General features: G+C 36.4%; 1 protein-coding gene across 1 annotated transcript; it reads right to left on the bottom strand.

Annotated features, from left to right (window-relative positions):
- Positions 1-9,487: 9,487 nt before the first annotated feature.
- LOC117410782 (F-box only protein 30-like) lies at positions 9,488-25,047 on the bottom strand. The gene is made up of 3 exons (XM_034017605.3): positions 24,638-25,047; positions 10,601-12,699; positions 9,488-10,071 (listed from the first exon to the last, which is right to left on the bottom strand). The coding sequence occupies exons 1-3, from the start codon at positions 24,648-24,650 to the stop codon at positions 9,868-9,870; spliced, it is 2,316 nt and encodes a 771-aa protein (XP_033873496.2). The 5' UTR covers positions 24,651-25,047; the 3' UTR covers positions 9,488-9,867.
- Between the last annotated feature and the right edge of the window lie 143 nt (positions 25,048-25,190).

Here is a 25,190-nt window from a genome sequence, read left to right as displayed (position 1 = left end):
CTCAACCCTTTGATTCATTTCTCGGAGTCTGGAAATCAGTAAGATGAAGAGAAAAACAATAATGAAGAGGTATGAATGCTTAGGTGAGGTAAAAAAAAAAAAAAAAGAAGCATTAGTTATTTTATATTGCAAGGAAATTGAATACTTACTTGTTTACTTAAACAGCGACTTGGTATATGGAATTTCACAGTGATCTTAACTAATGTATTCTTGTTTAGTTTCACTTTGTGTCTCATTGTCTGTATCCGAAATAACATCCTGTGATTGTAAACAACTAGAAGAATACATTAGTTACGATATCTGTGATATTTTACATCTCTACCAAGTTGCTCTTTGATATTAATCAATTGATTGAAAATAAATAAAAAAATGACTCCATCCATGTTTTAACTATCCTTTGTGCAATTTCATAATTTGGAAATCAGTTTATCCTTTTTCAGGACCAAAACACAAACAGATCACCTGCAGAGACAATCTGAAGAACGATTCGCCTCTCAGCAGCAAAATCACCAACAATTTCCTGTTCTGATTTATTTTTATAAACCATTACTCATCCTTTTCCATGTGTTTCAATTTAAAAATACTGTTTGAATGTCAACACAAATTTAAAGAATGCAGCTTATGACTTATCCCCACAGCCTCATTATCATCTTCAAATGATGTAACATAAACTTTCAAAAAAGAGTTTTACTGTACACAAAATGTTTTAAATGATTGGTAGGATTAGAGCGTGGCCTGGAAAGGCTAGACACTGCATACATAAATATACAGTCCTGGTTCTGAATTACTGGAGAATACATTCATGCTCTAATGTCTAAAGAGCACCCCACTTTTCTGGAATACTATAATACCTAACAAAAATGATAGCTAAAGACTGTAAATCTCTTGGTTCATTACTGAAAAGTACTTGATAGCTATTACCATACTTATTAGTCATGCCTTTTTTCCAGTATGATAATTGGTCTCTTATAACCAGGAGGTCATCGGTTCAAATCCCACCTCAGCCACTGACTCATTGTGTGACCCTGAGCAAGTCACTTAACCTCCTTGTGCGCCGTCTTTCGGGTGAGACGTAGTTGTAAGTAACTCTGCAGCTGATGCATAGTTCACACACCCTAGTCTCTGTAAGTCGCCTTGGATAAAGGCGTCTGCTAAATAAATAAATAAATAAATAAATAAATAAATAAATAATATCAACATTTTGGGCCAGATAATCAAAAGACTTACTGAGCTGTCTATTTTGTAGTCAGAGTGACCTACAGCACCTTGCACAACCTAACGCCTCCAACCTCTGTGATATATAAACACATCAAAACACCACACTGTAAAAAAGCACAGCTTTTATTGAGTCACATAATTAAAGTAGACTAACAAACCTTGAGGATTATGTTCCTTGTGATAATACAGTACAGCAATAGGCTCTGTCTCGATAGATTCATTCACCCCACACTATATGGCTAAATTCAGCTTTAGCTCCATCATGTAGACATACACAGGGAACAAGAATACTTTTAGATTGGTATCAAAGCAATGTTTTTTATACTCTAATGGCTTGTGGCATATAACCCTTTTACTACTAATGCCATTATTTTTCATAGTATGGCATCTTCTACTACACTGCCCGAAAACCCTTAAATGACTGAAAAAGAAAAAACAACCTGAAAACCCTAGCCAATTGAGGGCAGAGAAAACGCACAAGAACACACAACACAGAACATATTTGCAGTCTTTGAATATTAAACACATCTCCTGTAACGACCATCAGTGAAACCCAGTAAATTAATCTAATCGACCCAGTCCACTCCAATTTTATTAAGTGTGTCTGCAGAAAGATGGTGAGGAATGCCAACCTAATTCTCTGAGGCACAGTGTATAGACAGATATTTTATTTGTCATAACTAAAAGTCTCGTATTTTCCAATGGAAATGCAACATCATTTTAAATGGTCTACATTTTTTTATGCCGTTCATTATCGCGCGAATAGTAAACAATATCAGGTTTCACAGTATCCTACCACTATTTATTTGTATCACAGCTTGTTATGCAGCCACTTAATGACATCTGCTGGTGAAACATTCTACGTGCACATTTTCGAATTAAGTGCACGAGCAAGACCTCCCAGTACTGTAATGGACACGTCACATACAACATTCCAATACACAATCAGCAGGAATAAGTGACGTTTTAACATATGGATATGTGAAAATCATACTAGGAGTAAAGTTATCTAGAAATGCAATCTGAAAATCGATTCTGACGTAAAGTGGCAACCGACCTGTTTTATGAATTTAAACCAGGTCTCCTTGCACGATTATTTCAGAAGAATTCGGCTCAGACGTTGATAAGCATAGCCTGCGCTGGTTTCATTTACACTGCCTTATAGGGCCCCACTGTCCCGTTTCTGACCTCGACCCCAACACAAATACTTCAATGTCTGTGCACTCTGAAGTCAGGATTATTAAACCTGAATAACATCATTGCTGTGTTAAGGAAATATCCCCCCCCCCCCCCCCCAAAAAAAACAGATATATTTATACCGGCAGCAGGTTGACAAACATGATTAATCTCCAATAATTACTCAGTTGTTTACTCGTTCAGTTGTCCTATGACTTACACCGCAGTAAAATTGCCCTATGAAATTATTTAAAGTAGGCTTCAGCTCTGGAGCATTAACAGCAACTAAAAATATACTGGGGTCAGATATTACTAGTACAGCAGCTGAGGAAGGACACGCTTAATCTCGCTTTAGATAGTGGAATATAAGCGTTCATTAAATCATGTTATAGTGTATTCAAAGTGTGGCTATTCATCTTTCTATTTTACTGTATATATAACTGTGTACAGGTGTGGCTAACCAATCTTCAGTATCACCTACCCAATAACAGGACATTTGATAAGAAAACGCCAGAAAATGAACACTGCCATCTGCAGACCAGGGAGAGTGCCTGCAGTTTTCACAATAAAAAAAAAGAAAGAAAAGAAAATATTGTGGTATCCAAATTATGGTATGCCAACATCAATTAGAAAGAATAAGAATACATATTTCAATAATAATGATTTATTTATTCAAAGTATTCCATAAAGAATAACAATGGCATGAATCTGGTACAATCTTACACAGCTAATGTATAAAGGGTAAATGTGATTCATTCTAATATAATTCCAGAATAAATCATTAATCTATAATGTTACCAAGTGCTTAGATAAAACACCTATTGGAAAAATACAGCAAATACCTTCTTTTTTTTTTTTTTTATGAATATCATGTATTATGCATTTCTCTATTTAAAGTATTATGGATTTTCTTGTTGTTACTGCATCTTGTAAAGCGCTTTGTGATGGTGGTCCACTATGAAAGGCGCTATATAAAATAAAGATTGATTGATTGATTGATTGATTGATCACGGGTCAGACCTGGTTTAAGACTGGTATGTAGTTTAAAGAGCTGGTTTTGCTGTTCAAATAAAAAAAAAATCTAAGAAATTCTAAATGTTAAGTAACAGTATTACTGCATATTAAATACAGTTTATGTAAATATGGGTTGAGGTTTAAAAAAAACCAATATGTGTTCTCGAAATTTGTTTACCAGTTGTTGGCGTATTCTGCAGGGTAATGTTAATGCTGGTTTATACTTCCGACTGCGGCCCATTTGTGGTCTCTGTCAGTTGTCTCCGACGGTCGGAATGACATCATCCGCACTGCCGCGAATTGCGTCTTTTTTTAAAAAATTCGTACGGCCTTTTCTTGTGTGTCTGCGACCGCAAAACGCACAGGGTCGTAAAAATCCAACGTTTGTCGCAAGCCAGTGAAGCGCGACAGAGCAAGTTTTTGAGGAACCCAATAAACATGAACAACAGAACAGGATTTTAAACCTCTAAATTGAATGAAACTAAAGCGTATATGAACCTTAGCTAAAATTAATATTGGTGCTTACATAGGCTGTCATGCGCAGCAAACACTTGTATAATAATAACAATAATAATGAATACAGTGTATTTTTATTTGTATTATTGTTATTCTTTTTATATATTTGAGTAACTAATAAGTTAACGTCGCTATTTATTTTCTGTATGCAATTACTTTCCCCATCAAATCAGTAACGTTGCTCAGCTGTTCATTCAATATGTCTGATCAGAGACAGTATAGAGAACTGCTGATCAGTTTTACTTGTTTGCTGCTCATAAAAATAAGAGCCAATTTACACATTCACTTCATTCATGAGACGGGCAATTTTAAAATCCCGTCTCAAAGTGTCGCGGGATTGTGGAGCCTGTTGGCAACCCTAGTCACAAGTCGACACCAGCATTAACGGACTGGCTGAAAGTATGACTGACAGCTACGACCACTTTGATGCGTCAAAAAGTGCGAACTCGGGGGTGCTTCAGTCCTTCTGGGCGCACCCGTTGAAGTGTTTGCGGCTGACGTATGGCTTGTGTCTGCGAGAGAAGTATAAACCAATTTTTAGTCTACTCTACAGTATAACTGTTTTTTTTTTTTTTTTTTTTTTTTTTAAATGGTGAATCTCATATTACAATCTACATTACAATGCATGCCCCAGGAGCAAACAGCAGTGAAAAGAAACTTTATTCACAGTATAACAATTAAAAAGAACAGTAAAGATGGTAAGCAATAGAGGATTTGTCAGCACATTGAAAACAACAAGAGGTCTCAACAGGCATAAAAGTATTTAAATAAAAATATCAGTACTTGTTATTAGGAACGTGGTCATTGCTTGTGATATGTACTTCTTGGAGTGCACAAAGGAGCTCCAAAATGAATGTGCCCTGCTGTTAAGAAAAAGTTAGCATACTTGGGAGGTCATGTGAATGGCTGTGTGTAGAGATCGCACGCCCTTTCTTGATTAAGTAACACTTCAAGGACATTGCTGCCAGCATTATGAACTACTCGTGAATGTTAGTGTTTGAATTTCAAAATATCACTGTCATGGTCACAAAAGCAAAGTTTGTGGGGAATAATAGCCATTTTCTATACTTTTGAGGCATAAGCAATTAGGAAATAACACTTACTACCCAGGAACCAAAAAAAATAATAATTTGTTACACGGTGTTATCAGATAATAATTTTGTTCATGAGAATGAATGCTTGTCTTAAGCAGGGTTAGTGTCAACTTGCATACAGTTCATGTTGTTTTTCTTTTTTTCAACAAGAAGTACAATTAGATAATACTAGGTATATTTTACTACAAATGCTCATGCTTCTCTCACAAATGTATAAATATATAACCATTTCTTCTTAACATTTTTTAAATTAATTTCAGCATGTGATGTTTCTGAAAAGCTACATAAAGATTCCAACAATTGGAAGTGTCATGGAAATACTCAAAATGTCCTATAAAGTTTGGTCCTATAAATACAGTCTAGGCTTTTCTCTACTTTTTATTTATACCTATTTTATTGAGCACTACTCATTTTATTTCAGCTTTTGCATCATTTTAGTGTGTCTACATTAGTAATGAAGAAATTATAACATTTCAAATTGAAATTGGAACACACTAAGTTATTCATTTCCCTTGCCACATATATTTCAGCTTACTTTATCATTAAGTAAATGAAGTTCAGTGGTGCATAGTCCAATTCATTATTTGCATTAAAGGCTGAAATAGCATGCTGTAACGAAAAGCTACCTTATTAATCCCTTTTCAATAAGTACTGGTCATTACACTGCTTGATAAGATATATAGTCCTGAAGAATGAATGGAATTCAGTGGATGTGACTTGTGCGCCTCCAAAAATACCAGAATGTTTCAGTCTCTTCTACCTCACCATATCCAATGTGTAATTGCGCTTGAATAACAACTTAAAGCAACTATGACTCTTAAGAGCGTGTTTGAAAGCTATGTCCTTGAGAGATGTCTGCATATTAATTCTGCCTCAGTGGTTTTCTGTAGATGAGAGTGCCCTCACACTACCGTGAACTTTCTTTTCTTGAAAGGGGAATGAAAACTAATATATTATTTCTTTTAAGGACACTTGCTGTTTGTGATGAAAAGAATACCACTGTGTTCAATGTCAAAGCAGTTCCCTAGCAACTGGGGTTGGCAAGGTAAATGGTTTGTTTATTAAGAATGGGTCTTACCAGCAAGACCGAAACATATTAAGAAAAAGACACCTAGTCTATGATATGCTTCTTTCATTTTTTAGTGTTATGTTTTCTGAATTGTTGAGCAGGCCATTGGTTGCTTCTCTCGATGTATTTGATATTGATAAAAGATTTAATAGAATTAGATCTCCACTGGGTATGAGGGACTAAAATCAGTTATGATCTAATTTCTGATGCTGTAGTTTAAGCTATTATTTACATTATTTAGTTATTTAATATTACATTAAATCAAACTTAAATATGTGATTATAGTCTACTGTACATAAATCTACAGTATTAAATTAAAGACAAAAAACAGTACATACACCATACAAGACTGGTGGTTTCGGTATCTCTCAAAAGTTGTATATATCTAAAATCATATTTTATTTCTATTGAAATATTTTATACGCATGAGGGCTACTATTATTGTCTCCATCATCAAAGGTATATGATATATGGATTTTACATAAAATATGGACACTATTATGCTGATTTTGGAAACTGAACAGAAATGCTAATTAAATAAAAGAAAAGGGCACATTTTATTATTAATCAAACTGATAAATGAATGCCAAGGATGGTACAAGAATGATAAACTAAAACCAGGCATAACAGGGTCATATAGTGGATGTTTACAGATTTGACAAAACTATTCCATGACTACATATAACAATTGGTACACAGTGGTTTCCAAGACCACGTACAGAGAATTACACATTCTGTATGACTGAACCACACAACGATCCACTGTTCTATGGAGACCACTGAGCAGGAGGCAGAGAAGGGTAAATTATAACTGCTCACACTTTATATCACAGCGATAAACTGTATTCAGAGCCATTTATTAGGGACAACAGCATTTAACAGGACCTTTGATTTTTTAAGAGCATTTTTTTTAATTATGATACATCATAGTGGAACTGATTTAACACAACAGGACAGATAAACATGTTTTAAAGTCAAAGTGTGCTTACTGTGCAGATTGACTACATTCTATAATCTGCTAATGATTTGGCAAGTATGTGAATTGTGTTTTTACTGTGATAGGTGTCTGCATATAGATGCCAATAGTGCAAGTTTCCCTTAGGAGCAAATAGCAGATATCTTCTGTGGATATATTTCTTGAGTTGTGTGGGTGATTTTCTTTTTTTTTTTACCATACTGTTTATTCTCATAAAACAATCATTAATAAACAACACTTTTACTCCCCCAAACAATGTGTATATGCTACTGTACACCTTCACCATACTTCACAGTTCGACTAAATATACCTATTTTAATTTAAATCAAATAACTTTTTCCTGTTGCCAATTACTTAAAACATGTTCAAAGCATGGCAACACTTGTCATTCAATGCTACAAAGCTTAATTCTATAATAAACAAACAAAAACAAATTACATCACATATTTGCCAAATGTGAAAGAAATGTTAATCACTGTGTATCCAAAAAGGGCATCAATTAATCTAATCAATTCATAACACAATAATTAATACTGCAGTGCATTGTTTCACCCCTTACACAGCCCAACAGCTATAAATCAGGACACCCATAAAAATAGTCTAGTCAACCAAATCCCTGACCTTTAACAAGAAAATATGTAACGTCATGTTCATGCAAAAATGGCTTGTCATTGCCTCATTGATAGCTCCAGTGCCAATTAATGTGGTAGACACTTTACTGTCACTATCATTAATTTAAATAAGGTCGTAATTTCACTTCTCATTCTTTAACATGTATCGTACTTTAATATTTAAACAATAGAGGCTAGTATAAAAGGCAAGCCATGCATAAAGGGTATAAAGTAAAGTGTATTACTTTGTTATGACTTTTTTTTTTTTTTTTTTAAGACAGATAAGGACTGTAGTTAAGTTGTAATTTCCTAAGATGTTCTTACCCAGTATGCAATTAACAGCTCAGGGTCAGTGTATATTGATCATCTTTTCCAAATTAGTAACACAAAAAAATAATACTTCAAGGTGTATAATTGTTACAGTTCCTGGTACTATGAAACATGAAGTTTTCACTCACATAATTCATAACATTGATTAGGGCCACAGTTCTTCCCAGAGGTCTCATAATTGTAGTTTTTTTTTTTTTTTTTACTATACAGCCCCAATAACAAAACAAAAAAACACAAGCAGATGCTTTACACACGTGTTCCAGAAATACTGTGAAGAGATATTGGCTCCATATAACCCACTTCTACTCCCATCAAGGAACGTTAAGTTCTGACTGCACAAGTGTGCTTCCACGTGTTTTTATTCCTTTAAAGTGAGTTTAACCATGGTACTATGGTAACAAGCTGCAGCTTTAAACACAAATATTTTTGTGCAAAACAATACATAAATGGGGCCAAGTAATAAAATAGCTAGTCTTACTGTTTGTTTGTTTTTTTGTTTGGTTTATTGTAAACTTGCTACAAAAAGTAATATAAATTATGAAAATGAATTAAAATGTGAAAAAAAATGAATGTAGTGATGTTTTTTTATTTTTTGTTTAAGAAAATAAATATTTTCTCCCCCCAGGTGTCAAAGATTTTACAAGTGCACGATTATATTTAAAAGTAAACTTAAAATTACACTTCAAGAATAAAGTGCTAAAAGTGATATTGACACTAGACTTGTATTTTAATTTTTTTTTGTTTTTACAATAAAATTTCTTTTTCAGATGCAGTCCAGAACTCTTATATTAAGATTTTATACAATTACTTCTGGTTATATTACATTGCTATAAAATGTGAAAAAAATCTTGCAAGCTTTCCTTTGTGACAAAAAAGTATACTCTTAACAAGCAGCATTTTTTATTAGAAAAGTGAATGACTTCATTCCCACTTGTACTTTCATAAATCACTGAAGTATAAACAAACTCATCTTTAAACCTGAATGTGTCAAGACTCAACTTTATATCAGAAGACCAGATATGGCTAGTAAAAATGTTACATGCATTAAATATATGGTCAAATATGTTCACTTATGATATATAAACTTTTACTGTTTGGTCAGGATGCAAAACAAACAAACAAAAAATGTTTCCTTGAGTTGCTTATTGCTGTGTGCAAGAATAGTTTTTCTTTTTAAAGTTACCCACAAAAAGGGCATCGAAGAGCAAACCATGCAAGATAATAGTTCAATATACAGACATAAGAATCCCACAGGGAAACGTAAAATAAAGATACAAATCTAATGAACTCAACCATGTCCAGCAAGTTCAATGTTATTACATACATTAAGGCTCCTCTCATACATATATATATATATATATATATATATATATATATATATATATGTGTGTGTGTGTGTGTGTGTGGGGGAATATGAGAGAGAGAGAGTGAGAGAGAGAGAGAGATGAATGAAGGCTATATTTGCATCTAGAGCCATTTGGAAAAAAAAAAAAAAAAAAAAAAAAAAAGGCATAATCCTCTAGAAGATTATACTTGACCATTGACCCATATTTGACTTCTGTGCACCCCGAGATCACTTTCAAAAACACAAAATGTCTCGTTCTCAATCACTCGACAAAATCCACAATATAGTGTTCTAGAGGAATATGCCATTTTGACGTCACAACTGCACTATTATGCCTTTTTTTCGAATGGCTCAGGATACAAATATACCCTTCATCCATGTACATTCAACAGCAAAACATTATTTCATATATACAGTGAAAGTGGATTTTCTGTTGAAGTTGTCTGTGGTACATTGGTAAAGTGTCATATTACAAAGAGGGTACATGGAGGGCTTCACCTCTTATGAGGATCTGCGTTTTATAGTAATGGCTTTAGAACTGAGCGCAGCGATCGTCCTTCTTTAGTGAGTTCCCTTGTCACACACATGCAAGGCAAAGGGATTGCCTCCTCCCGCCTCTCCACAGTATTGAACTTGCACTTCTTCAGATGGTCAGCCATGCTGGTGATGTTAGCAAACTTCCAGACATTCACTGTGCCAAAAGCAGTACTGAATCTCCACACCTGGGAAACAAAAAAGTTTCAGTCAGTAAATCATTGATACAGAAACCATTTTTTACTGGACACCACCTGCAATGGAATCTGACATAGAAAATCATAAAATACAGCTATGTAACACATCTTAAGACGCTATTTATAGGGGTGTGACCTGTATCATCAATATAGCTATTTGTTTAAACAATGCACCAGTGAAAAGGTACAGTAAGAGAACATAACTGAGAAATCACAGAAAGCAGCCATGTCTCAAATGTGAAGATCATAACACAAAGTGTACGGTCTCTATAAAAGTCAGCCATTTTAGTTCAGATGTCAAGGTTGTTATCACCAACACAAGTATGTATTGTTTATATATCCTACAAAGAAGTCAATAATTACAATGGCCTTTGAGATAAAAGGCCCCTAAAATGACTTTGTAAAGGCCATTCTGAATCTCAAGAATTCTCACTATTAAACGAACGCAATTTATTTAGACCAAATTTAGCTTTGAATGGTGTGGCAATCACACAGGCACAATATACTAAAGGTGAAATACCTTGTCTTTTATTTTCCATGAAGAAGTTCCACTTGGGTACTGCCTCTTCTCCCACAAAAGGACGACCATTCCACGGACCTGAAGCAAACTCGAACATACGTCCCTCATCAACTGGGATACTCTTGACAGCTGACAAAGACTAAAGCCATCAAGAAACCCCGAAATATGCTGAAGAACTTCAAAGGGAAGATTACTAAGATGGTCACATTGAGGATCAATGGGACAAGTGTTAAATAAAACAGGTTCAGACAAAGGTGTGGGCACACTAGGCTGGACTCCAAACGACCGGAGGTGCCGATCGTGAATAATTTTTGAACCTTGCACAGAGGGGCAGAGCCTTCTCTGGGAGTAAGTACAGCCATAATAAGCAAGGGGACACCTGTGCTCCATCCAGCCATTCAAGCCAGCATGAATGTCCCCGTGCACATTCTTAAAGTGAGAAGAAAACTCGTCTCTTCTGAACAACTGCCCGCAAACAAAAGTAAACATGGATCGTTGCTTGGTTTGGTATCTAGCCACACATTCCAGAACTAGGTCCAGCCCAAGTGTCTGGAAAGGGCTTGGGTTCGAAAGCTGAGGGTTTGCGTGATCACAGGCAGAGGCTGAGGCTATTTCACCAACCATGGTGTTTGTAGCCAAGATAGCAGAAGGAAATGAAAAGGTCTGGGTCCCAAAATCAATGCGATATCCATCGACAAATCTACTGTCAGAAATTCCTCTGCCACCTGGTGAGTCTCCCAGGCAAAACAGTAAGGCAGCTGTAATAAGATCAATTCCATTAAGGCCCAAGGGATCCTCTGCGACTTCTAGATCAGATGTGTCGACTGCTTTGTCTTCCATTTTTGCAGCAAAAATCCCTCTCCGTGCATTAAATGTAAACATGCCCATACTTCTTAGTACTTGGAGGTTATGTACCTTGCGCTCCAACCTTCTGTCACCAAAGTCAATAGGCAAGTGTTGAAGTGCACTATTTTGCAAGCTGTCAGGAACTGGTGCTGATGGATGGGCACTGGAAGGCTGGGGTGCTACAACAGGTGATGAATGAAAAGGCATTCCTGGCTTACTTTCAGACCCACTTACCTCCCAGGACCCATTTATTTCAGAGTGCTTTGATTCAGATGCATCTAAATCCATTTCATCTTGTTCCAGGTTATCTTGGCAAGCATCACCATTGTGAAAACCATTACAAAGGGATGCATTTTCTTTCAAATCATCTGTGTCTATTATTCCTTCCTGCTTTACTTCTAAGTCAATGAATCCATTTTGCTCAGCCCATATATTCCTCTCACTCACACCTCCTGTAATAATATCATGATCCATTCCACCAACTGCTCCCAGTTCACAGTCAAACTCATCATCTTGGTCTTTCATCTCAATATTCTGCATGTCTAAAACTTTTACTTCTTCTACATGGACTTCTCCATTCCTTTCAGATTGATCCTCTCGAAGTCTTCCATTGATTAAGTCCATATCCCTTGTTGCATTGCTGAGGATGTCCAGGGCTGCAGCCAAGCTTCTGGTTGTCTCTACCGTAGCTTGGTAAAGTTCATTATACGACTCCTCATCCATTGCAATTAATCCATTTGAAGGTTGGTCTTCTGGTATACTTGACATCACAGGTATCTTTTCACTAGCAAGAGGCTGTTTATCACCAGTTTTTGACATCATAGTTGCCACTTTAAGTGATTCTAGCAGCATTCGCTGGTCCTGTAGTGCTAAAGCCATATCGAGCTGTTCTACTTCATCAACATCCTTGCTAAAGTTTTCATAAGATTTTCGATCTGCATAACTCACTGGCCACCGGTTCCATTCCATTGTACAGCAGACCACACTGGCTGGGCAAATTTCAAGATGCTCAGCAATTTTGTTCCGAGTGATTGTAAACGGGCATCCAAAACCACTGTTCAAACAAGGCACTCTTTCAAGAGGGCACAAAAGACGATGCTCGTCTAATTTACATGAATGGAAAACAGCTCCGCAAACCAAGGGACAACCAATTAGGTCACAAGAAACACCAGTCTCTGGTCTAGCCATACACCGTCGGCTGATACAGTTCATGCAGTGCAAATGCTGCTCCTCCATTTTGGGGGTCACCAACCCTGGAAAGATAAAATGAAGCACATTAAATTCCATGTCAGATAGCAATTTTATTTTAATGAATTCATACTTATATAATTTTAGGATAAAATGTGCCTTTCAATGACTGTTGGGCCTTAGTGCCATTTACAGATTCTTTGACATTTTAATAAGCACGAGAATCATTATCTAATAATCTGTACCAACTACTAAAAAAAATAGCAAAATTACACCACAATGACATTAAATGTGACCCAGTGTATCAATCAATTTATTGAGTAATACTGAAAGTTACCATTTAAAGCATAAATAACCCAAATCCAACAAGACATTTTTTTGTAAACAAGAGAAATCAAAGAGAGGTCAAAACAATATGGCAGTGAAACAGGTTCTGTACTGTAGAACACCTGGAAAGAACTTGACAGATATAAACCTGAGCTGTTGTAATAGAGAAAAATTCTTAAAACAAAGGAGAAATTAATAACCAAACTAACGGCACCATAATGGGGTTTCCAAAGCATGTTAATAGGTATGTTGGCAAATGTAACAAATCCCTGTGTATTGTATTTAATATTCTAAACTTCACTATTAAAATACATACATAGTAAGGTTGCCGTGTATCGAAGGGTGCACACGCCCTACAGCATCCAGTGCTGGATTGCTTTTAAACACACTATATAAATAAGAAAATCAAGCCACAGAAGAAATAACAACAGTATTTACTTGTGGTGTGGGTATGTGCCAGCTGTTAACTCATGGGAACCACCAGGACAGTTCTGGAGCGGTGCGCACCAGACGGCTCTGCTTGTATAGTGGTTTGGTATTTGCTGCACATGTGTTACAGGTTTCCATTGAGGTATACGGCAAAGCTAAAAACATAGTACATTTAAGATTGAGGTTTTATTATTAAGATGAGCAAAACATCAAAAGAAGGGGTCTTATCAAACCAGATATGTATTAAAATATGGTTCTGGTAAAAGAATGTTTAACATTTAAAATGCTTAACTAAGTGTTTGAAAGAAAACTATATTGTGATTGGGAGAGATATGCGAATAGGTGGAGCCAGGGGCTCTTTGTATATTGGTTGACCCTCTTATGGAGTCAGTGAAGAATAGACTACTGGTTAAGCAGGTCTGAAAAACTCCTTAGCTAGGAGGTGCAATATTTGCAGTATCATTTTTGTTTGTCTTATCAACATTAATACAGTTTTTTTTTGTCATCACAGTGCGTGGTATGGATCTTTTTTTTGTACTACACTCCGTGAACTAGTTTTTCCTTTAGGCCTCCAGCTACCCTCACAGCGGAGGTTGTGTGACAACCACGGAACGTGACATTCACAGAATACAGATGTGTACCAAATTAAGACAATATGTTAAAGTGTGCCGTATCTCTCATGCATAAACCAGACAGGACCCCCAACATGGCAGCCTTACTGTATCAGAGGTCAAAGTCAAGCTCAAGCTCAAGGTCCGAGGCAGCGTAGTGGATACAAAAAAACAAGGTATGGTACAGTATTTCATCTTAATTACAAAAGAGAAATTAATCCAGTATATTATTTTCTGCATTAATATTTGATTCTGTATAGAGAGGTATGACGTAATGTCAAGTGAAAAATGATCATCAGTCATCAGTCAGCAAGACCATATATTTAGGTTTCCAAAATATGACTTGGAAATACTGAAACCATACACCCTCTAAAAGCCAATAACCTAAGTTTATTCATTTCCGGAAATGAACATCACCAAAAATTATAAAAACAAGTGTTAGAAACAAACATTCCCCACCACGGCTGTAAACAGAAAATTAGAGCTATTGGTATCATGAAAAAGTAGATCCACATAATATTCACTGTAAATAAATAAGTGTGACATAAGACAGACAGATTCCTCAGTATATCCCTAGATTCTGATACTGTCAATATCATATGTTAGAGAATGTCCTGACCTCATCACAACTGAACAAATGGTTCTCTACATAATATACAATCACAAATTTGTCCCAGTTACAAATATTTCAGTTTAAACATTCACTACCATACAACAAAATGAGTGAGCCACGGCAACACAGTAAGCAACTAATGTCATGATTTCACAACACTATCAGAACTTAAATAGCATGACCTGATCATAGGCAAATTGCACTGAGCACTGCAAAAGTATCAGCTATTCTTACAGTATTAATACTGTATACAACATAAAATTCTGTTAATACTTGGCAATTTAATTATGGCAGTTACACCATTATTTCAATCATTCCTTTTAGGACTTTACCACAGTTTATATTATATCAGGAGCAATGGTATTCTATTCAGAAAGTTAACCATGGCTACATTTACAATGAAAACTGAGGTAGCATACTATGACTGTAGCTCTATTGCTGGAAAAAATAGTCAACTCTAAAATACAGCATGAAAATAAAAATCATGAAGTTGATATTTAAATATGAATACACATTATTCAAATGGACAGTGAAGATAATAGCCTTTTCTATACATGCTATGTTGCTGAGCCTGTGCATTTTGACTTTTGCTGTTTGTGGTGCTTTTTTTATTTTTTATTGATGCCTCAGCCTCATTTTTCGTTCAAGCTTGCTGCAATCATGGACGCAATGACCTTGAAGGTTAATGGTTACATTTCTATTTCAATTCTTGTGGTCCGTAAGTAAACTCCAGGTGGTCCACAAACAACTTCCAAAATTCGGGACGGTACCGGGTCGGTTAGCTACTGGTTTGGTGACTGTAGCAACGGGTAGATCCGGTTCAGTGACTTTACTGGGTTGATATGGTACCGGTGCGGTAACCCGGATCGGCGTGGTACGGTGTTGGGAACAGAGCCGGTTGGTGACCTTGGTACTAGTACGGTATGGGTCCACTAGTTCACAGTTACCGCAGGTAGCACTGTACAGGGATGCCCACCTGTGCAAGCTACTGGCAAAACCACTCAGTCAGTACTCATGAGACTGAGGGAAGACTGCTTGTTAGAATGAACTAACAGCCCTCGTAATGATGCAAAAGCTGTCACCAAAATGGCATCAATGGCATGCTGTGGTAGAGTGGAAGCTATCTCAACCAAAGCAGACTCTTGGTCCTGTGCAGCATTGCTGAGCCCAGCAGCTGTTCTCACTACACGTTTGCCACAGCACATGCTGCAGACAGGCCTGCACATAGTGTCTGTGAAAACAGAATGAGATCAACAAAATACAGTAATAACAATTACTTTAATTATACAGACCGTCTCGTAATTTTGGCTGAAGCCAAAACGAGAATAAAATAACTCCTGTCGGAGCTATTGCTGGGGGGGGGGGGGGGGGGGGACGGGGGACGGGGACAGCACAAAGTCAGCCGACATATGTTGCTTAATCCCTGGCAAAGAGCAACTCAAGCCGCTGGCTTCACGCGGGGCAGAAGGCTGCAGCAGGATGTAACAAACAGGCTGTAGTGCACAAATATATGTAATTAGTAAAACGAATACAGCGATTATTTTTTAAATCACAATAAATATTTTTAAAAGCACAATAAATGCAAAAAGTAGTAACTTTGAGGTCGCGCTAACGTTTAAAAATGTGCATTTATAGCACACCATACCATCTCAAAATCTGCGTTTTCAACCATAACACCTGCGTTGTTACATATTGCATCAAAATAGTTATATTATTTTCCAATGTAACTATTTCAGATTAACTATGTTAACATGCAAAACAGTACACAGTGTAAATAATAGTAGTAGAGATAGACAAAGACAAGCTTACCATGAAACATTTTTCTTTTGTAAATCCCCCATTCACAACGTAAAAATCAGAGTTGTAGAACATGTCTCTGCGGGTCGCTGTCAACATCATACCGATTCACTTCTTGTAAGATTTGCTCTAGAACAGTTTCTGCGATTGCGGCATTTTTTTAATGCTCTTGTGGTGTGTATAATAAGTACCCGTTTGAAGAGCAAAAGAGCAATTTACTTTTTGCAACTTCATCATCATTGGAACAGACTTTTTCATATGCTTCTGTACAGGTACCAACGTGAAAGCTTCCCGGTGGTCTGCCTGCTCTGTGGGTCGTTTAAATGCACTTTTTGTATGTTTTACAGCAACGTGTGAAGACTTTTTTTCCCAGATGAGCTTTTCACTAGAATCACAATGAAGCCCGATAAATTCCTTGCACCAATATTCCTTAAATTCCAGTTTTAGTTTTTGAGTCTCTTCAGTTGTAGGATGTCTGAGCCTACTATTTGCATCGATGGGATCTGATTTTCAAAATTTTGATCCAACAAAATCAAATATGGATTTTGTTTGAATTTACTTAGTACTGCGTTTGTAAACGTGACCTCCAATACTCAACACCAGGTACCACCGCAGGGTGTTTTTTTTTTTTAAAGAGGATGCAGGGAGCCGTGGAAACATTTTTACACGCTGTATTGCATAAAACTACTTAGTAATATAAACAAAATTATTGGATAAAGATGAAAAGGGGAACTGTTGTCTTTTACATCTGTGTTTTAGAAACACACTGCTGTTATTTATTAGCGTTTTATTAAAATTTCCCTGCATATATAACACAGAATTCTGCGTAAACGTGACCTCTGACTTATCTGAACAGGCTCTCCTGTCAGGTCAGTTCTTTACAGTTCTTCTTTTGTAGCTGAGATCTGTGTGCGCATGTCCTTTATTCCCTTGGGGGCTGGCATGACTGCGTTATAGACTTGGCTGAGCAGCTCTGTTATATCTTATTCATGGGGTCTTCACGAGGTAAATACCCATTCGGTAATGGCTACATTTCGTACTTGAAAAGAGTAATTTTTGAAACATAAAATCATGGCTCAATGGCTCTACAATAGCTAAAACCTTGGTCAAATTTGTATAGCTTTACAGCTATAGGAGGTAGTGTGGTCCAGTGGTTAAAGTCCAGGGCTTGTAACCAGATGGTCACCGGTTCAAATCCCACATCTGCCACTGACTGACTCACTGTGTGACCCTGAGCAAGTCATTTAACCTGCTTGTGCGCCATTCTGCGGGTGAGATGTTAAATCAATGTCCTATTGTAAGTGACTCTGCATATAATGCACAGTTTACAGCCTACCTCTGTAAAGCGCTTTGTGATGGTGATCCACTATGAAAGGTGCTATATAAAAATAAAGATTATATATATATATATATATATATATATATATATATATATATATATATATATATATATACACATATATATACACACATACACACACAGTGCCTTGCAAAAGTATTCAGACCCCTGACCAATTCTCTCATATTACTGAACTACAAATGGTACATTGAAATTTCGTTCTGTTTGATATTTTATTTTAAAACACTGAAACTCAAAGTCAATTATTGTAAGGTGACATTGGTTTTATGTTGGGAAATATTTTTAAGAAAAATAAAAAACTGAAATATCTTGCTTGCATAAGTATTCAACCCCCACACATTAATATTTGTTAGAGCAACCTTTTGCTGCAATAACAGCTGAATACTTTTGCAAGGCACTGTGTATATATATATATATATATATGAGATAAATCTATAGATATATATATATAGATATAGATATATATTAAGTTAAAACAAAATATGTCTGGTAAAAGATATGATTCTTAACTTTAAATCAACTCAATTCTCAAAGAGAGGTAATATCATTCTAGTAAGAAGTAGGTCTACCTTTCATATTAAAATCCAACAGCAGAATTCGATGCTATGATCTTGAGGACCATAAGATAAGGTTTTACTGACTAAGCCACACAGATAGTTCTGATTGGTGCTGAGGTATTATCAGCGACTAAGAAGTATGTTGTGAAATTCCTAATAATGTACTTTAGGCAGTTGTGGCAAAGCACTGGTGCTTCCTTTTTTTTTTTTATCTGTGCAATAAGCATTACTTAATATGAGACATGCAACAGGATTACAGGAGAGAAGTGTACTTCTGTTTAGTAATTTGAAGTTTCTTCAATTTGTCTCTTGAATTTGACACATTTTAACCCATGGAACGATGTCAATCATAAACTGGCACTGGCCTACCCCCTTGCTTGCAACATGCATTTTCTAAATCTAGAGGAGTATAGTACAAAGCCGGTACGATGACATCAAAATTCCAGAAAAAGAATGTTCCATTCTGGATGCCAAAGTTGTTGTAAACATAGCCCATGTTGGCCAACTTAATAGCTTACATCTGTTATTATGCCCTGCAAAGGGGATATAGTGGAGGTAGTTATGTCACATGTCACAGATTTCTCCATGAATCTACAAAACCGTTTATCCAATTGTCATGGAACTTGGATAGTTGGAAGTTAACCAAATACCAGATTCTGCAGATATGGGGGAGGTGTGTCTGCATGTCACACTTACAATTCAAACATGTGGAGAACCTCTGGTCCAATTGTCATGAAACTTGGTAAATCTTATTCTCTACTATTAAGAACATGCTATTATGTCAGTGTTCTTCATTGCACAGCCCTCGGGCCAGTGCCCCCCCCATAAACCCTAAGTGCGACTCCTGGCCAAGGCCAAGAAAAGTCAGGCTTTTTAACACTCCACACTTGGCATGCGGTGGTGTCTAGTGCACAGCAACAGTACATAGCATGTGTATTTTGTGGCCAAAGTTACTTTGCGAAGACTGGATAGTTTTTTTGTTTTTTTTTTACTTTGTTAAAGAGAAAAATCAGAAAGTAAGAAAGATACAGAAGCAGATAACAAAAATGTTACTGTTGAGATTAATGAAGCAAATAAGTTTAATGAATAACATGATTGGGCTGGAGGTAGCTGAAGACATTGTATTCTGGGAGATGTAGTTGTTAGTGGAAGTTTTAGCAAAATTGCTATGCGTATTTTTACGCATTAAATTAGAATTTTGTAAAATATAAATGAATTATTTAAATATAATTTTGAATATGTTTAAGCCTCAGGCTAAACTGTGCCTGGTAATTTGAATAATCTTGAAGTTTGGAGTACCACTGTGTCCTATCACCCCATCAAGATGTAAAACAGACAGATAACAAGTTACAATGTGGGTGCAATGATTTATCTATAGTAGTAGTTTTAACTAAATAATAGTTTTAGTAGTTTTAATCTGAAATTGTAAGATTCTATAGGTCAATTTTGTAATGTTACTTTGTAGTTGCACAGCAAGATTTATCTAAAAATATTTCAGCCGTGGCTATTGCACAATATTCACGAGCCTGGGATAAACATTGTGTTCATTTAACAGCACTAAGCATTAGCTTTAAAACAAAACTCCTGCCCACCAACCAGTCAAAACAAACAGTCTCGTAACCATAGCTTGATGTGGCCTTTTCCTTCTTAAACAAAATGATCCCATTGTTCTGACAGAGCATCTGGCCCAAAACATGCCTAGTGTGAATTTAACAAATCACTGCAAGTGCACCAGGCTGTGCACAGAAGTGTTAAAAACAGGCTGGTGCATTAAAAAAAAAAGACAAGCAGACTGACACAACAGACAGAAAACAGCTGTATTTTACTTGCCGAGTAATTTCAGCAACTCAGCCAAGCTCAGCTCAGATGCTGAAGTATGTGAGCTTGACTGTACTTAGAAAAAAAAAACTAAAAATAAATCCAGTGTATTAACATTACTACAACTGTATCTAGATCTGACCTGTTAGCTGCAATGAACCATATTTTCAAAGTGTTTGCTCCATTCTCTAATTATCTTCTATTTTTTTTTTAAAGATGAAAAAACATGTTTGTTTTACAAAATGAAAAACAAAACACCTTAAAAGGGGGCTTAAGAGAACTTGAAATATATAACTTAGTTGTTGGGTCTAGTTCTGTAAAATTTACAGGGGTTTTACATACTTCATAAAATAAGCGTTAAAGACTGGAGTAAACACTTTGAAAATATGGCCCAATATTTTCAGAGAGTGGCTGGTATTAAACACAATGTAACACACAAACTCAACCATTTGTATCAATGGCTTCCATTAATTAATTGTTAAACATTACAAAAGGGCTAGACCATGAAAATGATACATGGAGAACATCATCAATATCACTTCTTCGTATTAAAACAAGACCCATAACCATCATGGTGATGGGTATTAGGCCCATGTCACTACACTGCGTAGTTGGGGCTATTCCACCTCATAAATATTTGTATTGTTGTTTTGGGAGTGGGGAAGTGTCGGACGGAGACAAAAGTACCCGGACGAGGCAGCAAAACTGCACAGATCGTCTTAAATCATACATCAAATTACTACTCCCTCCCCATGCATTACATACCAACAGGAATTATCATTCTAGGATTTGTAGATTTTATGTTTGTTTTATTACCACAAACATTGCTGGACAGAGGCAAAAGTGCCTGGACAAGAATTTAAAACTACTCTGATCGTTTTAAATCATAAATCAATGTATTACTCCCTCCCCGTACATTACATAAAAAAAGGAATTATCATTAGGAATTATAAATGTTTATGCTTCCAGACAACAACAATAATAATCACTTGTGGTGCTGAAGACAGCTACCCGTTTTAGTAACGGAGGTGTTGTTTAAAGGATTGACTGACAGCTTTTGTAACCAAATAAAGCCAGACTAGAACTGTAACAGTGTCTGTCTTCATTTTACGGAAAGTCAGTACCAAGTGAGTGACTTGACGGGATCAGGCTGTCGATAAATACTGCCACACAGTACTGCGGAATTAGAACAAGCTTTTTTTTTTTTCTTTTCTCAGATGAACCTTGTAAAAACAGATCAACTGTCCAGTCATTTTGAATGGCATTCTGACTGTCAAAACTGCTGTTAAAAACAGCACCAGCTTCAGCTGTGTCCATGTAGGACCATAATAAATAAATATGACCTAAAGCCCTGCTAACTGGAGATCTTGTAGTGAGTACAGAGGAATGGGCTAACAATAGCCTGCAAGATAGTACCAACTGCAATGAACTAACCCTCTGCAGATAGTCTGCAGGTGGGTGTTAAAGATGATCTCAATTGCAATAAACACAACGTAACAGCAGTCTGCCCTCTTGAGGTGTGTAAAACTGATACAAAGTTAGCAAAGTCCAGCAACTGTTCAGACTAAGTTTAGAACATATGAGCAGCAAAGCTAAATGTATGGTCCAGCTAGCGGTTATTCAATCAAATGCAAAATATATAATTGTCTATAAAAAGTAAATGACTGAAATGTAAATTGTATCTTAAAATTAATACATTTGTGTATGTATCACTAAAACCTTTGACGTATATGAAGCATTCCATTCCACACGAACATTCTGATACTAAGCTGTGACACTTGTAATACTGTCTCCAATTACAAAGGTTTTTTATTAACAAAAATAATGTATTTCTTGCAGTCCCATGTCTTGACCCACTAGTTTTGCTCTTACACCAGATAGCTTATATCTGGCTCTATTCAACACGATAATCTCTTCAAACAAAACTCAATACTATTAAGCGCTGTAATGTTTTACTTACAGAATGGAAATAAGATAAAAAAAATAGTGCTAACTATTATATGTGACAGCATACAGGTGAAACTCTTAAGATTGTAGACCTTCATAGAACTAGGGGCAGCAGTGTGGAGTAGTGGTTAGGGCTTTGGACTCTTGACCGGAGGGTTGTGGGTTCAATCCCCAGTGGGGGACACTGCTGCTGTACCCTTGAGCAAGGTACTTTACCTAGATTGCTCCAGTAAAAACCCAACTGTATAAATGGGTAATTGTATGTAAAAATAATGTGATATCTTGTAACAATTGTAAGTCGCCCTGGATAAGGGCGTCTGCTAAGAATTAATAATAAGAAGAAGAAGAACTAAACACACAGATTTGGGGAAGCTTGATGCATTATACCATTCCACTATAAAACGTTTAACTGGTGCTTCTTATCTTACTCATCACTGAGGTCTTTATATTATGGCTGATTGGCCTTCATTGCACACTAGGCGATTGGATCACTGGCATAGGTTAGTTGATAGAACTCTGATTGGGAAAAACCTACTATATCTGTGCAACCTATTACAGTTCTCTGCTTCAGTTAAACATTTAAGATCTGATTCATTTAAAAGATTGGTTCTTCCCAGTGTTCACTGTTTTGGGCAATAATTCATTTCAGTTTGCCGCTGCTATTGACTGGAATGAATTTCAAATCAAATTAAAACTACAGAGTTTTGTTTCAGAGGATGTTTTTAATCGGAACCTGGTTTCACTATTGTCTGATGCATGTGTATGTATTTGTTAATGTGTTATTTATTTATTTTCATATTTTTTTCTATGTTGTATTTGTACTGCTGTGATGTTTGCCTCTTGACCGGATCGTTGTTGCAAATGACAATGTGTTCTCAATCTTCTTATCTGGTAAAATAAAGGTTAAATGAAATGAAACATCTCAGTGTTAGTTTCATGAGCGAGCAATCCGTCTCCCCTATAGACCTGAATATGGTGTACGTTAAAATAAAAGTAGATTACATTTGTGAATAAGTTATTTAAAGTCAGTAAACCGGATATCGTCTGAAAGTTACATATCCTGTTAAGTTTAGTTAGCGCTACAAAACGGGAGGTCTGATTTTTTTTGGTTTGTTTTGTATTGTTTGTAAAAAGAAGGCGTGTTCCCACTTAAAATGGGACACCGCTGAACAAACAAACAGGTACCGTCCTCTTTAAACCCATCCTTACTGTAAATAAGCTTTGTCACACGTTGTAATTATGAAATATTTTTTTTACACTGTTAATGTATATTTAATTGTATTGCCGTAGCGTTACGTTTGAAACGTGTAACACTTCTGTGGATTCGTAGCAGAAACTGTGGATTAGTGAATCAACAATACTACCCCGCACTCCCGTTCTCTTCAAAGCCACTTTTAGTTGGAAGATTCATAGGATTGATCAATCAAGTGATCAAAGGGCGACGTCACATAAATGTTTGAATTAACTGTCTGTCCAGAGGGTAGCTGACACTGAATTGCCATTATGTCTGTTTTATTATTATTACGACTACAATGATTACTTAAATTGCATATGAAGGATGCAGAGATTGTAAAGCTTCATTATCTTGCATTTCTAAAACGGAGAGCTGTCTTCAGCACCTCAAGTGATAATTATTACTGTTTCTGTCTGGAAGCATAAACATTTATTTAGGTAAACAGCCATAATGATAATACCTGTTGGTATCCAATGTACAGGGAGGGAGCAATACATTGATTTAAGACGATCTGAGTACGTTTCCCTCCATCCGGCAACATTTTTGCAAATTATAAAATAAATAAATAAATAAAGCTACAAATCCTACAATTTTAATTGCTGTTGGTATGCAATGCATGGGGAGGGAGTAATAATGTGTATGATTTATGACGATCAGCAGTTTTACTGTCTCCGTCCGGCTTTTACCTACTTCGTGTTGTTTTTAATAAATGCGTGCCTTGTCCAGTACTAATAGCATTAAGACTTCAGCAGACGTGTGTAGTTAAACAAGATCATAACGATCCTGTTTTTATTCCAGAAGCTGATTAAACCCTAACAGTTCGCTCGTAAAATAGGAAGACCGAGACGGCTGTATTTTACGATTTACACAGACAAACAACTGTACTGTTGCATGCTAATACCGTTGACAACCTGCATACCAGAAATTAAATCAAAAGAATAGAAACAGAAAAGGTACCGTAAGGCCTCACAGTACTACGTTGTCCAATGTTTATTTTGCATGGGAGAGAAAAAAACAAACTTAAAATTCCCCTCCCCTCCCCCTCCTTCTTCCCCCCCTTCTTCCCGGCCTGCAGTCTGTTACTTTCAGCGAAGATGGCAAGTGTTGTGATACAAAAACAGTTTGAATATTGTTCTTATGTGTATTGGATCATAAAATGTTGATAACGTTTGACGACAGGCCCAGTGGAGTTAATTCCGTGGTCCCGTGTTGTTTTGTTGATGTTGAAAATAAACACTGTGACTGTGCTCGATTGGGGACTAAACTTTCACTAGTCTCAACAAACAACAAACTGACAAAATGTCCCTTACCTTCGCACTCCATAACACCGTTCTTCTCTCTGATCCTGGGTGATTCCGGTTTGCGTTTTACTTCTTCAAAAAGAGGATGGTGTTTACTTATATTTCTAATCTTTCAGTTGTCCTACCCTCTCTCTTTCTCTCACTGTCCAGTCTTCTATCTGACTGCCGGCGACGCACGTCTATGGCGTCACTACGCCGCGGTTAATGAGACAACGTGCAAAAGAAAAAAAAAATGTTTTGCGAAATCGCACTCAGTTATCTCATGCTACAGAAAAGCTTTCGACACTCAATACAGTTGCCAAGTCCTCTTAATACGCGGAATTGGGCAACGTCGCTTTAATATTTTGAGAGTCGCGGGTTGTGTGATTGACTGGTGTCAATAATTATGCACGTCATTACAATTTTAGAATCCTCCTATCCCCACCTAATTCAACTAAGAAAAACTAGAACTACTAAAAAAAAAAAAAAAAAATAGAACTACTACTTAAAAAAAAATGGAATTTGCATAAACACCCCCACTCTCCTCCCTCTGAAATGGGTTGGGCTTGTTTTGAAAGGCAGT

This window comes from Acipenser ruthenus, chromosome 6 (genome assembly GCF_902713425.1).
Source record: "Acipenser ruthenus chromosome 6, fAciRut3.2 maternal haplotype, whole genome shotgun sequence".
In the NCBI taxonomy this organism is placed as follows: Eukaryota; Metazoa; Chordata; class Actinopteri; order Acipenseriformes; family Acipenseridae; genus Acipenser; species Acipenser ruthenus.
The sequence above is the reverse complement of the archived record's forward strand: the minus strand, read 5'-3'. Positions and strand labels throughout refer to the sequence as shown.